The sequence below is a fragment of the Cynara cardunculus genome, assembly GCF_001531365.2.
Source record: "Cynara cardunculus var. scolymus isolate 2C chromosome LG 1, CcrdV1, whole genome shotgun sequence".
NCBI lineage: Eukaryota > Viridiplantae > Streptophyta > Magnoliopsida > Asterales > Asteraceae > Cynara > Cynara cardunculus.
In genome coordinates, this window is record NC_037528.1 from 42,821,045 (window position 1) to 42,839,772 (window position 18,728).

General features: G+C 34.6%; 2 protein-coding genes across 3 annotated transcripts; both read right to left on the reverse strand.

The window, feature by feature from the left end:
- Positions 1-47: 47 nt before the first annotated feature.
- LOC112506134 (protein FAR1-RELATED SEQUENCE 5-like) lies at positions 48-1,783 on the reverse strand. Its single transcript, XM_025110163.1, has 4 exons — positions 1,611-1,783; positions 1,271-1,529; positions 557-1,126; positions 48-425 (listed from the first exon to the last, which is right to left on the reverse strand). Exons 1-4 carry the CDS (start codon positions 1,781-1,783, stop codon positions 48-50), a joined length of 1,380 nt encoding a protein of 459 aa, XP_024965931.1.
- A 6,183-nt stretch (positions 1,784-7,966) lies between these two features.
- LOC112523443 (exonuclease V, chloroplastic) lies at positions 7,967-14,838 on the reverse strand. 2 transcript variants are annotated; one of them, XM_025133061.1, is made up of 7 exons: positions 14,635-14,838; positions 14,450-14,565; positions 10,572-10,676; positions 10,303-10,424; positions 9,400-9,694; positions 8,952-9,028; positions 7,967-8,537 (listed from the first exon to the last, which is right to left on the reverse strand). In XM_025133061.1, the coding sequence occupies exons 1-7, from the start codon at positions 14,825-14,827 to the stop codon at positions 8,327-8,329; spliced, it is 1,119 nt and encodes a 372-aa protein (XP_024988829.1). In that variant the 5' UTR covers positions 14,828-14,838; the 3' UTR covers positions 7,967-8,326. The 2 variants fall into 2 exon arrangements, with proteins under 2 accessions (XP_024988829.1, XP_024988820.1); XM_025133052.1 differs by having other exon boundaries at positions 14,450-14,838.
- Positions 14,839-18,728: the final 3,890 nt, after the last annotated feature.

Sequence of the window (18,728 nt, forward strand, 5' to 3'; positions counted from 1 at the left end):
AAGAATATCAATTTTCTCCGGCCGAGGAACACCTACCAACGACTGAATCACATCATCTTTATTGGTAAATCAAGTTTCTCAGATACACCGATTAGCATATTTGACTTCCACGAACGGATATTGTCAAGAAAGGCAGTTATCTTATCCTCGTCACTTTTAAAATTCATTAAACATTGACCAACCTCAAGATACACGTCATTCGATAATTTGTCCACACGACTATCGCTTCCAATTGATATATGTCGACTACGCAACACATCAACAGGAATAACCCCCCTCATCCAACGCTTAAGAATATATTGTTGCGGAATTTCATCGAAATCAAGGTTGAACAAGACAGTGAACACATGCCGACATAAGGTTCCGTAGTACTCAAAATGGCGGCAATCACAATATATTGAGTCATCTGAATGCGATTGAGCAACCTAACATACAACATAATTAGTGATACAMGATTATAACAATACACTAAAATAATACGTGTGATATTTATCAATAAACTAGCATATCACATGTGATAAAGTTAAGCAAATAATTAATAATACTGACAACATACCTTAAATTCAAGCTTAGTCGAACAATGTTTTTTCCTCTCCCTTATTGTATAAACTGTGAAACCCATTTCAGAATTAACTTGCCATTGGGAACAACATCTATAACCCTTGAAGATCTCCTTTTGGACCTTGAAGAAAATAGCACGAGTATACACTTTTGCCGCATGATACTCGATCAACGTATTTGTCTTGAAGGTCGGTGTGGTGGTATTCGTCTTATGATCTTCATTGCGCTGCCTATTCCTCTGTTTGTCTATCGCAGTATCATGAGACAAAATGAACTMTAACAAAATATTAGAATGCTTACCAAATTTTCGAAAAAACGAGTTGGTGCTCTCAGATCTAGAGGTGGTTTTCATTAAACAACATAAAAGTATCTCCCTAAAGTAGGATGGAATCCAACTGGTTCGCATTTCAAATACATCCTCAAGCCATGGGTGATTATTAAGGTCAAACTCATTCAACAAAGACGCCCATTTAACCTCAAATTCATCAGGTTCAAGGTGTACACTCCATACTAATTTCAATAACCATTTTCTGAAGTTTGTATTCAAAATGATATAAGAACCTACCTGCATCATAACATCGCTATAACTAAGTCAAATTTGCAAATCACATATGATACACTACTGCAATCACATTTTTATCACATGATTATCACCGATAACACTAAATATAATACTACTTTCAATCACATGTGATAAAACATTCAATACCTWKGCAGGTAGCTTCTTCATGATATGCCACATACATAGGCGATGTCTAGCATCAGGAAACACAACAGGGATTGCTTCCTTAATGGAAGCATCTTGATCAGTCAAAACAAGGGTCGGTTGACGACCATGAACCTTCAARAATGACTCCAACAACCAGGTATATGCTTGGATAGTTTCTTTAGTGATCAATCCTGACCCAAAAACAACTGATCTCCTATGGTTATCAATACCGGTGAATGGTACAAAAACCATGTTATACCTACGATGACAAAAAATAAAATATAAGCCTAAACCATAAAAATTAATAAATCCAAATTACGATAACATTACATTAACGTACTTGTTGAAACGATATGTCGCATCAAATGACATAAAATCACCGAACTCTGCGTAGTTCAACCTTGTCAACTCGTTGGCCCAAAACATTGATACCAAACGACCATTGTCAATTTTATACTCAAATGCAAAGTTTGTCCCATATTGTCTTCTATCGTTCAACATGTTTACCACCATTTGTACATCTCCATCACCAATGTAGTTATTGAGATCCCTCTTGAAATTCTTATAATCAACAACAGTAGAACCAACTTCATCATATCCACCTTTCAATCAAACCTGCAACTTGTGGGCTCTTACCGGCCCAATATTTGACCTCGCCGACCGGTGAACCATAACTTTGTCATCATAGTTGAGTTACCTACTCTTACGTGATAAAATTCTATCAGCATCATCAATCAAATCATGGTTATGGTTGGGACAAAAATAGTATAATCTATATGATGATTGAGACCTCTCTATGTATTTAAACCTAACAGATGCTTTACAATCTGTAACTTTAAAGTTTGTATTTCGTACTTGTCTACGATGTCCATCCACTTCAACAGAGTCAACCGACCTCTTTTTTGGTTTTCCATGCTTATGACAAACAACATATTTTAGTTTGAGTATACCACCCTTCCTTATCTTCTGGGTTGATAGTCGAATATCAAACCCGGCAATGTCGGCATACCTTCGATACATTTCAATTCCATCCTCCAAAGATGCAAAGATTGATCCAACAACCGGTTGAAATTCACTTGGAACAGATGGGATACAAACTCCATCACAGCAAGGACTTCCAATCACTCCTTGAGTTGGTAACACAAAATGATCTATGAAACAATTACCAATAGTTATAAATAAAGAAAACAATATACATATAAACCAAATTAACAAAGTCTCATATGACATAATAAAACTAAACACAATTACTATTAAATTAAATTCAAAACAAAATCAACCTCATCAAGACACATTACAGTAACATACAATTGTAGCTATGAGATGTTTATCACWTRTGATAAACATMMAAAATTCTCACTTACATAGATATCACAATTATAATAATTGATTTGGTGTTACAAGTTGAAGGTGATATTAACCATCTTGATTACAAAAATAGCTATCATTTTTCAGTTGATGATTTACATTATTTACTAGCATCAATCATATGTCTAATATCACATCTATCACACCATTATCACAGCTACTGTGATCACTGGTAAGTCGATGCCATCAACATTTTGGGTGTCAAAAGCAGTTGTTGCTGCAACATTTACATAAATTTAATGGAAAACGAACCAAACAGTATCCACATACATATAAACATCTGGTTTATCACATGTGATAAAACATCAAACTTTTCAATTTAAAAAGTAGCAAACTAAAAAAAAATAGGATGTTTATCACATGTGATAAACATCAAAATTTTCAATTACAAAAGTAGAATAACATTAAACTCAAATCAACATATACCAAAAACAATAAATGGACAAAAAATGTKTAYATTCACAAGTCYTTTTACTTTTTRTCACATGTGATAAAAACCCCAAAAAACCATTCATGAAAATTGATGACATATTTTAATGTTATCACATCGTACCTTCTTCGTCGTTATCAGAACTACTTTCATAAAAGTTGTCTTCAAGAAAACAATCTTGAAAAAAGCCCAAGAATCGTCGTTTGAATAACTTGATCCTGGACAAACTTCCTTATCAACAACATTCAAGTCGTCCATTTTAGATAGACAAAAATATGGACACTACCGAAATGAAGAAAAGATGTTAACCCATCGACTATGTGTAGATTATGATGAACGAGAAAGAAAATAGGCTTGAATGAAGGAGACGCATGAATGAAGGAGAAGAAGACGTGATGAATGAAGGAGAAGAAGACGTGGAAACGTGAAGATAAACATGGTTAATAAAAATAAAATAAAAATTATAAAAATTATTTAATTACATTACTGCCCTTATTAAATTATTTATATATAATAAAAGTTAATTTATTAATTAAAAAAGTTTGTGGTTATTGAGTTGTTCTCGCGTTTTCGTAAATCACAGGGGTTCTCGTTTGAACCTCCACCTATATATATATATATATATATATATATATATATATATATATATATCAATCATTTGTTAAACAAAAATTTAGTGTTAGATTTGCAAACCAGCAATGACCAATCAAATACCAAATTAGAATTAGGTTTCATAACCCACGTTCCATATTGAGAGAGGGTAGTTTTTTACTTCTATTTTTTTTTAAATTAACAGTTACATTATCATTTTCTTAGTTTTGGGCGGAATAATTATGGATATTATTTTTTTAATTAACCAGTTGCATTATCATTACCTTAATTTTAGGGGGGATAACTATAGGTGTTTCATAAACCACATTTCATATTGAGCGAGCATATATTTCTTTTGTTAGTTCATGCATGAACAACGTTTGCAAGAAATTTTTTGTTTGAGTTTTTCATTTACCTAATTTATGATTTTTGTTAGTTCATTGATAAATAATGCATGCAGGAAGTTAATTTTGTGTTATGTTCATGTGTGAAGAAAGACACTATGTTCATATGTGAATATAGGTGAAAACATAAGTTCAATCTGTTTATACATGCATGTTAGTTCTGTGAACCTATCAAGTAAATGTTATCCTTCTTTATTGAGTCATCTTGTTCATTATCCCATGGCTTTGATAACCTTCCCTATTGATTTCTTGAGATATCAGGGTTTCCTATCTGTTTCCTAACCCCCACGTATTACGCGACACTACATAATTACCCTTGCTCATTTATGAATACGTTTCCTTTATTAATATCACTTAAATGACAGTAAGCCAATCTAAACAGTTGATGATAATTTGGATGGATGGAATTGGTGAGCACTAATTCTTTGGCTAACAAAAGAAGAGGACTATATATAGCCATAAGTTCATTTGAAAAGTGTTAGATATATGAGATATAGAGAAGTGATCCAAGGTCTGCCACTAAAAAATTAATGGTCAAGATCTGAGGGGCTAATTGTGCAACATTGGATAATTCGATCGCATGGTAACAACTTGTGAAAGATAAATGAGTAGTTTCATAACTGTTACAAATAAGCAACAAACAAATTATAATACGTGCATATGTGAACACATGTGATTCTCATATGAACTATATATACATATGTGAACATGTGTAATTCATATATGGACTATTTAACTAATTCATATATGAACATATAGTTCATATGTGAACCCGTGTGATTCACATATGAACTATTTAACTAATTCGTATATGAACCCGAATGATTCACATATGAAGTATTTTAAGTCATTCACGAACTATTGAATTTATTCACTGATTCATCTTAGATTCACATATAGCATTATAGTTTTAGGATCAAAATCAACATCTTGCTCAAGATCACTTTCTGGATTCAGATTTATATTGAAAGAATACGAGATTTGATCAAGAAAGAATTAAAAATTTTGATAATTTTGATAACCTAGAATTGAGAGAAAAATCGATGATATAATTGCCATAAAATCGGATTTGATTTGTTAGAATCGTTAATGGGTTCAAGATCATGTATCATAGACCAGACTTCCATTGTTGTCATCGACGATGACGGTGTATTAATCATATATCACTGTCGTTTTTTGCTAGTTACCATATTACCCTTCCTTTAATAAAATTTGATCATTGATCCAATGCCTAGGATCAGTTTCTCTATTTCTCATACATTTAACACTTCTCATTTGAAGCGAAGGATCGTGTGAGAATGAGAATTAAGATGAGAAATGTTAGGAGGGATTTGGACTCTTGATAACCTTTAATCTCAAATTCACCCATGAATCGCATTTGATACGAGGATTGATCAGGTGCATCAGAGGTGCATTTCATCCTAACGTGCATTTTAGGGTAAAGATCTCTTCTTACAATTTAACTATCCTTCTCATCGGAACCCAACCTTCTCATTTGAACCCCTCTCTCTCTCTCTCTATATATATATATATATATATATATATATTAGGATCATGTGAGACAAGATTATTTTCGTGAGACACGATATTTAAACATGAAACTTCACAGCAAAACACTGTGAAGGTAACCCCTTCACAGTGTTTTTTGCTATGAAGATTTGATTTTTTTTTCACCTTCACAACATTTTGTTTTGAAGTTTCAAGTGTAAAAATCGTGTCTCACGTATCTCACGAAAACAGTCTTGTCTCATGTGAACCCAACCCTATATATATAGGGGCACATTCAAATGAAAACTGTGCATTTCTAAGAAACCGTATAAACTAATTTCGATCAATAGGAAAATTTCATTTTTTTTCTAATTAAATTTAATCAATAAGGGTATTTCGGTCATTTAYAATATTTTCAATTAAATATGAAAATTATTAATAAATCTTAATTAAGGAAACGTAATAAAGAAAATTTTATAAATGGTAACATTTAAATATTTAATTATATTATAATTTTAAAATTTTGAATTAAATATATTGTGATGCGATTGAATCTGCTGGTGAATCTTGAAGATTGTAAGACATAATGTAATGAATTCATCAAATCATGATTAAAAAAAAATTAATACAAATGAAACAGGTTTCATGAAAGTGAAACTGGTTCATGTCATAATTGAACAACGAGTAGTGAACATTTTCATGGTGAACATGTTTCATTGACGGTGTAGTTGATCTATTTAGTAGGTGAAGTGGAAAATGAAACGGGTGCATAATGTATTTGGTTTGTCATGAAATAATTGCATGATGAAACCGGTACATGATGAATCTGTTATAGAATCTTGAAGATTGTAATCTGCTTCAGAATCTTGAAGATTGTAAGGGTTAAAGAAATGAATTCATCAAATGACGGGTGAAATATAAAAATTAATGTACATGAAATAGGTTTCATGAAGGTGAAACTGGTTCATGGCGTAATTGAACCAAGAGTAGTGAAATGGGTGCATCAATGTATTTGGTTTGTCATGAAATAATTGCATGATGAAACGGGTACATGATGAATCTGCTCCATAATCTTAAAGATTGTAATATGCTACAGAATCTTTAACATTGTAAGGATTAAAGGAATGAATTCATCAAATCAGGAGCGAAATAAACTAATCTATGTACATGAAACAAGTTTCATGAAGGTGAAACTAGTTCAAGACGTAATTGAACAATGAGTAGTGAACTGGTTTGATAGTGAACCCCGTTTCAATGATGGTGTAGTTGATCCATTTAGTAGGTGAAATGCAAAATGTAACGGGTGCATAATGTATGCGGTCATGAAATAATTACATGCTGAAATGGATTCATAATGAAACCGGTGCGTCTTGAAATAATTTCGTAATGAATAGGGTGCATATTTACATGGGTATGTGAAGGACATTGAAACAATTTCAGGATAAAAAATAAAAAGGCTGCGAAATTATTTCCTAACAAATAGAAAATTTCAATTTCTTAAAATAAAGAATAATGTTCTTCAATAGGATGTTACATAATATGTATTTTTGTTTACCATTTTGCCCTTATTGCTGATATAAAAATAAATTTTTAATATATATATTTTTTAATTTYCTAAAATAAAGTAAACTAATCTTGGCCATTGATCAAGAAAATGGATGGATGAGATTGGTTTACACGGTTTACAAAAATGGAGGCAGTTTTCATTTGAACGCTCTTCTCTCTCTATATATAAATATATATTGGTTTAATCATTTGAGAACCCTATATATTATGATAATCGTGGGAATTTTCATCTTAACATATTGTTTCACGTGATTTTTTCTTATCTAAGCCTAATATTTAATGTATTGATGAACATATATTTGTGACACAATGTGTTTGCTTCCTAATGTGAAACTTTTATTTCACAAACATGCAAAAAATGGTTCATATTGTGAAACAAGTACACGTGAAAAAAACACATTGTGCAAATATGTTAATCGATATTCCAAATACTAGTTTTCAATGACGAAAAAAATCATATGAAACAATATGATGCATTAGTTCTCAAAGTTATCACAATTTCATGAGTTCTCAAAAGCAGGTCCCCATAATACACACACGGTGGCTAGTTTAGATAAGAATTTTAACATCATGAAAATGTAAGAAGGAAAGGTAAAAGGAAATGATCATATACATGAATCTTAGAAAAATCCCTGAAAAAGTTTATTTGAAAATCCATATGTAAACCAACGTTACAGATTATTCATATAGGTTCATTTATGCATCTTCAAATGGATTTTTTCAATGATTCACATATAACCCTTCTTTCTTACCTTCTCACAATATTTAACATTCTTATTTGAACCTCCAACTTTACACACGTGTTTTGGATTTACAAAATGGTGATAAATAATGAATTTTCATTTCAACTTCATGTAACAACCGTAATGTTGCCACTTGAATATGTGAATTACATGTGAACTATAAGCAGTCATATGGAAAAGGAAGAACAATAAATATACTAATAATAGAGAAGACACCGAGACGAGCTCGAACTACACGAAAGAACTATACACGAATACCTCAAGGGTTGAGATGACCCAGGGCTACAAAATGAACCACCGGATGCCACCACTTTTCAACAGAAAGCCAAATCAAACAAACACACAGTGTATCCCATCTGGAGGTAGGGTTTGGTAAGATTTACGAAGATTTGACCACTGTGGTGTGACAGTTACTTACCCGGCTGTATGATCGTGTATGCTTCAAGTGGGAAAACGGGTTCCTTTTTTAAGCTTCTTCGGATACTGGGTTCTGGACAGGGCACCTAGACGCATACTTGCAATGGTTGCATTTCCAACGCTCATCCTGGGGAGTGTAACTAGCTTCTCGGTCACCCTTCCAGAATTCAAGACTAGATCTGATTTGATCCGTGACCCAATTAGATTTGTATAAAAATTGGTTCTCGCTTATCAAAGATTGGTCTTTTTGGTACTCGTACCTGACTCAAAATAACACAAGAACATTTAATCAATATTTGTCGGAACATCATGCATTTGAACGCTCCAAAATTTGTCAAGAACCGACTGATCCAGGAGAACACGTCAAAATTTGTCGGAACATCATGCATTCGAAAGGCTATTCTCCTAAATAACGCATAAAAAAGGGTCCATTGGTTGAATGACTTCCTCCCAATTTTCTTTTAAGTCCATAACCTTCTGACAAGTTTTAAAATAGTCTCATTCTTTCTTCTGTTAGGTAAGAGTCGTTTTAAAATTCATGGCGTATTCATAAAAAATATAGTCAGAAGGTCATTCTCCTAAAAAAAAACCCAGTTTCATAGGACTGAAGAAAGATGAACTTGGTAGACATAAAATATGTTTAAAGATCAAAGACGTTGTAGAGCCACTCGCACCTTAACAGAAGCTGGTCTCGAGTTTTGGGCAGCATGGAACAGACGTATTCATATCGCCTTAATACGTCATTGAGTGTCTGCAAGCACATAAACATTCAATTTGGGAGAATACTGATAACTGAAGCACATTCAATCATTAGGGGGGAGAAGATGGCAAACTGCATCAAAATGCAACAAAGTTTGATTTAGTGTAACGGATTTGTTTTGGCAATGGACGTAAGAAAGTTCAAAACATTCCTATTTTGGCCGGTAACATGCTGATGTTGTAACATTTGATGACGTGATACCTATTTACGAAAGATTTACCGCGAAGTGGACGATAAATATCAGCAGGTTACTGGTCAAACTCGTAAAAATAATAAATTTTGAAACTTAGTTGCACTAAATAAGAACTGAACCACATTTTGTTGCATTTTGATGCATTTTGTCCAAAATAGAAATAAATTACCTGTGGTGCAGGTAGACCTGCTTGAACAGCGGTCTCTTGGATTTGTTTGGATAATTTGTAATCAGGGTTTAAAGAAAATGATTCTAGAAACTGCTGAGAAGGAAATGGATTAGCAAGTAGGTTGTCCCAAAGGTACTTGTAGCACATCAACTGAAGCCTTCCATTTCGCTGTTGGGGTTCGGAAGGGAGACTGTTTTGTGAACGGGTTTTGGTTTCAACTAATGTTGGAGCACATCTAGACATACAGATTTCATCAATAACTCCAACCACGCATACACCTTCTGCAAACCCTATCCTGTTGATGAAACCATCATTTCATTTGATCAATACCAACCCATAAAATCCCAACTGGGGGTGGGAGATGTATGCAAACATGACCTCTACCTCAAAAGAGTAGATCTGCTGTTTCTGTAGAGTGGGTACATTGAAAACATATGAAAAGGCATGGCCAAAAGCACATCTCTTTCGTATGTTGCCCCTCTTCCCCTTTCAACCAGTCTAACCCCATAGTACGGCATACCTAGTCTGTTACCCTAGTCCTCCGTCTCCAAGTATTCCTATTAATTACATTATGAAAACCACTCGAAGTAGAGTGACAGACCGAGAGGCTGGACTAGAAGAAATAGGCGAAGAGATTATGTTATATAAAGTACCCAATTACCCTCTTACGTTAGAACTGAGTAATTTTAACATATTCTTTTAGATCATTTTACACTGTAATCAAGCTTATAAGTAAGCTTCTACTTTATCAGCTAATTTGCCAAACATAGCCTCTATAGTGAAAAAGCATTCATGGGTGAATGATTGATCAAGTGCCAAATAACAAAAAATGCAGAGAACCAAGTATGCAATATAGTGAAAAAAAAATTACATAAAATTAAAGCAAGGAAAATAAAAACTTACAGTGGTAACTCGCGTGTTAATCCGTCCATCAATAATTGATTGGTACCATGTATAAAATTAATCATTTTCAAAGCCCAATGTTCTTCAGCTGATCTTATGACAACTTCTACTCTTGTTATAACCTGTTGACATATCACACGATGATAAAAAGCGAAAAAGAAATATCAAATTTCCAGAGAATCAAAACTTGTAGGCTTTATGAGTGTTAGTTTGTCAAACCAGCTGTTGACCTATAAGTTATATGATAAACTAGTCTGAGAGGAAGGTACCTCTTCTTCAAGTACTGCATGACGGGCACTGCCGGCTTTCATAGCTTTAGTTGCTTTTGGCTTTCCGCAAACAAGGAAAAACTCCTTTTGCTTTTCACACCATTCCTAACATGAAAAAAAGAGACAAACCAGGCACACTTTAGCTTTACAATCATTCAAATAATGTTACGAGAATGATTCTGTTAAGTGAATCTCATATGTAAATTTCGTCATTTTTAAGACATTTTTGTTGCTTTAATCTGTAGGGATTTTAATATTCTATATGGTATGCACTTTTCTATTTTGTTTTATTTTAGTCGATCATGGTCTTCGTACATGTCTAACAGAGACTTCAAAAAGATTGAAACGACCCTGTTCACATCCAATCGAAATGGCACTTCGACTCAAGTATTAGTGCTTCATAGCTGAATATTCTATTAAGCATTCTGGACATAAACTATTCTTGAATTAGACATCATTTAACAATCCACATCAAATCATTGTTGGTATACCTCTTCCCTTCAAATTATTTCTTTCACTAGTAATTCTTGTTTTTATCATTTACCCAAACTCGGGGGATACAACTACTGAACTACCTTCAATGGTCTTAGTGCGTCCGCATGTATGTCTTAGGTCGAGGAAAAGATGACTACGTGGACACTCACAAACACTAACGAGAAAAATTGTATGTAGACTATCACTTAGTTACCACAGGGAAAAACGACCGTTGGTTGCAAATGATTCTCACCGTCAAGTATGACTCAGATGAGAGTATCAACAAATACAAGATTCGGTTGGTAGCCAAGGGGTTGACTCAGGCATACGGTGTTGAGTATTTGGAGACCTTTGCTCCTGCCACTAAAAGTTATACCATAATAGATTTGTCATCATTACTTGTTAACTGCGATTATACCAGTTGGAAGTAAAAAATGCATTTTTAAATCTCAAAAGACTTCTTGCATCAAAGTTCAAAATCAAAGATCTAGGACTCCTTAAATACTTTCTTGGAATGAAGGTAGCCCAACCCAAAGATAAATTGTTGTATCTCAGCAGAAGTACTAGATCTCCTAAAAGAAACTACCTTGATTGGGAGCAAGCTTGCATGCATATAGAAAATGGATCAAAACTTGAAAACAAATTGAAACAGGTTTGGAGAGAGGGGGAGCAATCAAAGATTAGTGGGTAAACTAATCTATCTCCCTCATACTAGACCTGATATAGTCTTTTCTGTTAACGTTTTAAATCAATATACGACTAGTCCATGTGACAAGCAATTGGAAGAAGTTTATAGTATTTCTAAGGTATTTGAAAACGACATCTGCTCTAGATTTGCAGTTCATATAACAAATCAAACGAGACATAGAAGTCTACACATATTTTAATTAGGCGAGAGAGTTATCAAACACATGATCAATAAGTGGTTACCGGACATGTATGGAGTAATTTGGCACAACAAAAAGCAATATGTGGTCACAAGGAGTACTGCAAAAATCCAATTATACAAATATTGTGCCCTTCCCTTGGGTATATGTAAAGGATCTGGGCAGTCAATAGAGGTGCAATTGCCGATCCCCTTCGTCGTCCCAAAAACAGGGAATGCCTTCCCAACTGCACCTTGAGATTCTCCACGTCCTACATCATCACTCCAATCATTCCCTATGCCTTTTTCCTCCTTGGAGCTTACCATTTATAGACTAGCCAAAGTAGTGATCATTGCTTTTGTCCCATATGACAACCATTGACCCTCATCGTGCATCCACAAGATCCATCCCTGTCACCACCACAATGAGAGACACTAGGTTCAAATCCTAAAAAATGGGGCAACCTTGTCACTTGAATTCTCAACCACACTATGGCCACCTCCCATTGTTGTCGCCTCCACCGTGTCATAGGTTGTTACAGACCCTAGTTCACATTCTTCCGTTGCTAGACATTGGTCCAAGGCTTGCTATCGAGTCTCGATCCCTTTGTCGCCCTTCATCAGGACTTCTTTTCCTGTCTCTTTTTTAGTTGCTTTCACCTTTTCCTAGTCCTCCTTTTCTTTTCCTTTGCCATTACCTCCAGGAGTCCAATGTGATCGTGCCTTGTCTCCAACAGTGGGCGGCAAAACTTCTATCGCCCTTGATTACCAATCCTTTTCCTTTTGGCCATTGCTCTCTCCCCTTCACATGCCTTTATTATCCAAATTGATGTGGCAGTAACCATCGGTTGTTGGGTCATTTCTTTGGCTAAGCTATGAGCTTCTAACAAGTTACGCATCAGTTCCTCCACCTTTGAAACTAATACTTCAACTTCATCCCAAAAATTGGTTCACCATCAAGGGTCGAAATTCCCTATCTCTATTAAATTTTCCATTGAATTTCTCAACCTTCTAAGTCATAATTGGTTCCAGAAGTTCACAAACCAACTTGATAGAACCCAACATGATATTACTAGATAAAATAGAATACCAATAGAAGATTACCTACTTTTGAGAGGTCTACTTTCTCCAACAATGCGTAACTTAATTTAAACTTTCCTATGATCAAAATTAAGCATGTTCACAATTGACAACTCCTTTCCCTTGTATAGAACTAAATACTTATAATATTTAAATCGCAATAAGCCATAAAACCATACTGCTAAACAACATTGACTCCACATACTTTGAAACAAAAATACCATTAGACCATGAAAAAATATCCCTATTACATGTACATTTGGATGTCATAGTCAACGATCTCTTGATGAACCGTTGCATTTGTAGTTGTAAAACCATGATGGCTCCTAGTCAAAGGATAATTACTTTTATGGGTTACTTCTTTGGCCTCCATTTTGTAACTAAATACAAATTAAGTATTCGTCTGCATGGTTTGGAGGTTATAGGATAAGGGTCTGATTTCATAAAACAACCGGCGTGGTGAATTAACCATGAACCAGACTACACCTACATAAGATATGCTAAGGAACTTTTTATTTTATACTAGCAAGAAATCATCAGACTGGAAGTTTCATGCTAAATGCTTCTAGATGTTACTAGTCATTAACATTAATCCAATCTACTTAATTTCATTATTAACTTGTGTCATTTTTCATATCCGATGACTCAAAGATTAAAAACTAGAATCCTTAACCTCCTCATCTTCCTCTAAAAGCATCAAAATCAGAATCATTTTGTATTATGAAAATGACGCATTTGACCACAATTGTAAAAAAGCACCTTTTCACAAATGCCAATTACACAAACTGCACGTTTGATACAAATGCAGAGATAATACATCATAAAAGCACCCTCAGCACTCTCGCCCAATCCCGTGAAATTTACAGTAATTTCCATTTTGGAGATGTTTCATGAACATTACCTCTTCAAATATTTCAGAATAATTTTGGAAGTTTCATGCTAAATGCTTCTAGATGTTTCATGAGCATTACCATTCTACACTTTGCCAAAGTTTCAAGGTGAAAGCTTCCTATTTTTGTATCTATGTCAGACGGAGTACTACATTGCATAGTTAAAACCTGAATAAGAGCTCTAAAGGATTTGATTGTAAACCAAAGCGAAAACAACTAAACCGCCAAATAAAATCACCTCTTTAAGTGAAACCTAACCAAATATCAAGTTATCAACAGCCTAAACGTACTTCAAACTCCAAACACGCATACGTATTCGCCTACATATAAAATAACAATGTTCAGCCCTATGCCAGTAAGTTAATCGGCAAAAACCCAAGTCCAGTATCTGGCAATGGAAATAACAAATATCTCAAAACTTGCTTCAAAGACACAAAATCGAGTCATGTAACACCACACAACATCCTGCCTAGGCCCGTCATAGGTCATTGTCGTTCAGCAATTTTAAGCTATAAGAAAAGAAAGTTAAAACCTAATCGGCAAAAAGGTTGATGAAAAGAACCCATTACCGTAGAGGTGATATCCGTAACGAACAACCCTGTTTTCCTCCTGAACCGATACAACAAGGATTCACCAACCCTTTTCTTCTGTGCGCTCCGAATTCCAATTCCATCCTCGATATCACCTACGCAGTAAGACGAAGAGTAATTCGAGAAACTCCGTTTAGAATGCAGAGTAATGGACGAAGAATTACGATGGAAGTGAACAGAAGTAGAGGAAGAGCTCAAAGAGGGGCGGGCTTTGAAAGCCAAAGAGAAGGCGGATTCGATGAGTGACATTTCTTCGTCGCTGACGATCTCTGTTGGTATCTGAGATGGAGGAGATGATGAGAGCGAGGTCGTTTGGGCAATTTCGATGAGAGTGGGTGGAGTCGGTGATTGAATCATTTCGTGGGGAGGTTCAAATTCTACTTCCATGGCCATTTTCGTTGTTTGAGGGGAAAATGACCGTTGGAGGCTTGGAGCTCGCGATCAATGCGGCAGTGAGAAACAAGTTTTACAACATCTCTTTTGATAACTTTGAGTAAATTACAAAAATAGTCCTTTGACTATCTCTTTTGATTACTTTGGTTTTTGTTTGTTAACATTCAAATCAAATACTTTTTGGTTTGCATTTTGTTACAGAGCTCGTCCCTAGCACTAACGGGGGTTAAGTTATTTTGTAGATGGCCTCATGTGAGGGCATCAGTTGAACCTTTAGTGCCGACGTTTAATAAAGGTTTTGTTAGATCGCATACACGACATGAAGTTGGACCAAGCAACATGATGTTGGGACCAAGTAGCACGATGATTAGAACCAATCAACATAATTGACCTGCCGACGAGTGCCCATAGCATATGACAATTGCAAATCATGATCTTTCTGGCACTATAGATTCATAACTGACAATCATAGAAGTATGATTAAACAACCCAGTTAATTGCCTTTAAAACAAGATCGTAACCAATGCTAAATATACGTTGGGCATTTAAGAAGACTGAGCAATCAATGCTTGGACATTAGATATGCCAAGTATAAAAGAGGAGCTACAAGAAAGGCCAAAGCATTAGGGACATGGTTTACACAACCTAATTTAAAAGGACATCATTCTAATCTAGTCGTTGGCATCCAAAGCCAAAAGATGTTGATTCAGGAATTTTTGACATAAACAGTTTGGCGCTACTCGTAGGACCATAGCTAGATTCTCTTTCTTGATAACTGAACTCCAAGTTCAAAAGCCTTGACCAGAGACACTACCAACATCTGAATCATCCATCGAAGTGACCCTTAAGAAATGGCCCCTTTATTGTTATGGCTTCAAGTCGAGATGAAGAAACCGGTCTTGAAAACAAATAACTCGTGGAACAAAATCACAATTTGCTCCAAGATTCCATTGCCACATGAACAAATGGAAAATATATGAAGGCAATGCAGTCGACACAACAAGTTATGCCATATACCTCTACAACATGAAGGCAATGCAGTCGACACAAACAAGTTATGCCAAATTTAGGTGATGTGCAAAATCAAAATATCTCATATTAAACACTTCTCAACAAATATATGGTCATCAAAGGGCAGGAATCAGTGATGAAGATTACGTTAACGATGAGTTAAACGAACATTTGTGAAGACTCACATAAAGCCATCTGGAGGACGCGGTCATTGGGGATGACCAACATGAACCAAAACATCAAACAAATCCTCAAGACGTTACTCAACCCAAAGATAGCCAACCTCGAACACCGGGGGAAGTTAACCCAACAACACCAAATGAAGTCAACCTAACCACGTTTGTGTTTGATGATTGTAGGTGCTAGAACACTAGAATAGCGAATTCGTGGAATTGATCAAAACAAGTTGTATGGATCCCAGACACCTGTGGACATAAGGATCGACCACAAGGATTTCAAAATTCATCGTTTACGATAAATATCACTAATATAGAGATCCCAAAATGATATAATATTCACAATGATGATGAAGTATGATGGTACTAATGACCCTTATGAACATGTCGCCATTGTTTTCGTTACTTGAGATCATCATTAAGCATGCATATGCAAGATTTTCTGATCGATGCTAATGGGACCTGCTCTTTGATGGTTGATTAATAGTTTGTACAATATTATGACCTATTTTGGATTTAGCCAGTATATTTTATCAACAATTTACGAGTAGTTGGAAAATGGAGAAACAAACCAGTGGCATATATCGTGTCATTGAGCGTGGGTTACCAAAAGACTCAAACTTATACAAAGAATTAATTAGACATCTGACCGGTAGCTTTTTAAATTTCAGGTCATGAGCCATTATGAAAATGAGGTTAGAGGGATCATGTCGCTGCAAGGAAAAGATGTTTAGCTACCATGACGATAAAAAAGTAGAACCATAGGCCTAACTCGAAAAAGTACTTGACGTTTCCAAATGTTCAAATATATGATGCTCCCATGTGCAGGCACAAAGGCTCAAGCATGAGTCAACTACATTTATTCAAATCATTGACATTGAGTATGGTCGTCAACACATTACATATGGTCAAGGTAACGATACAATGGCCATGAAAGCCTAAATTTCCTGATGACCAAACAATTTATCCTAACGATGTGACTTTCATAAAGATTACATGGATCTTGAAGTAAGGATACCTAAAAGATATCCTTGTAGATGGATAAGATTCCTAACAACCGAAGGGGACAATGTTTAACCCCTTCTAAGTCCTCAATGCATGTTCTGGTAGTTAAAAGATCTACAATCTTAGTGGTGAATTCACAGACCTGAACAAGACATGCCCCAAGGACCAACTCTCATTACCGTTCATCGGCGCAATGGTCAATGTAACCACATGTCATGAGCTTTTAACGTTATGGACGCTTACTCGAGTTATAGTAATGCATCCTTGCGACCAAGAAAATATTGCATTCATGACTGACAAAGGTATTTATTGTTAAAAGGTAATGCCATTTAGTTTGAAAAATGTGGGAGCAACGTATAAACAAATCATCAACATGATGTTTGAAGACCAACTAGGGGAGACCATGGAAGTATACATATATAGACAAGATGTTGATAAAGTCAAGGAAGGCGGACAACCACGTCATTGATAATATAACATAATTTCCTCACTTTTCTTTTGTGTTTTTACATCCTCAAATGAATTATTGACTCTTTTTTTTGTTACTTTTTTATATCATTCCATGTTTATGGAGTATTGAAGTGGAAACAATCAAGTTTTAGTGACTTTTGAGGTGAAAATCAGATATGTCAAAATGAAGAGCTATAGAGTGCTTCAACATGCACCAACTCATGGTTTTTGAAGACGCCATGGAATATGCTACACCTGGAATTGGATATTGGTTGGATGATTGCTGGAAATCTTGGGAGATCGCTTTAGATTTGCTAATTTGTTTTCTTGTGCCTATAAAAGGCTTTTAATGGTTAATGATTAGAGCTTCTCTCAATATCTGAAGTTTAGGAAAACTTGGAACACAATTTATAATATTCTCCAACAATATCAGTTCTCATGTATGTATGTATGTATATATGTATATATATATATATATACACACACACACTACTTTATAATGTATCTAAGCAAAAAAAAAAAACTCTCAAATACAACTATTAAGGCCTTGTGTACTCCCTTCTTAAGCATATAATTGAAAAATCTCTTAATTAGAAACTATAATGCATAAGGTACAAATGTTTAAAACATACCCTTTGTATAGTGAAAATGTCAGGTTTATTTTACCATATTTACATGAAAAAGATAATTTGTGTCTTCCCAAAACAATTACAAACCCTAATTGTTTCCTCTTTTGAACTCAAATTCAAATTCAATGTGTCTTTCCTCTCTTGAACCCATATCCAAATTCAAATTCAAAGCACAATAGGCTTTCAGATTCTAGCTCATTCCTAAGACCATCTTTACTCACAATCCTTTATAACCCAATCTCGATTAAAATATTACTTTATCTCCCATTCACCTATACAATCTTCAACTTCAATTCAATCTTACTTCTTTTATCATTTAACTACAATTCTCTCCAATCCAATCTAATCTAAAATATTATTTTGTAACAGTCATATATTTAACTATATATATATATATATATATATAATTATTAACTTTTAGTTTTAGGTAGAAGAATAGAATAAACGGACCATTACATATTTTAAAACGTAATTATAATTATAAAAAAACTTACCATACAATTGAAATTAAATAAAACAAGTCATAAAAATAAGTACGAAATTACATATCTGAAATATATAAATAAGCGTAGTTAATTATCATGACCGAATTTT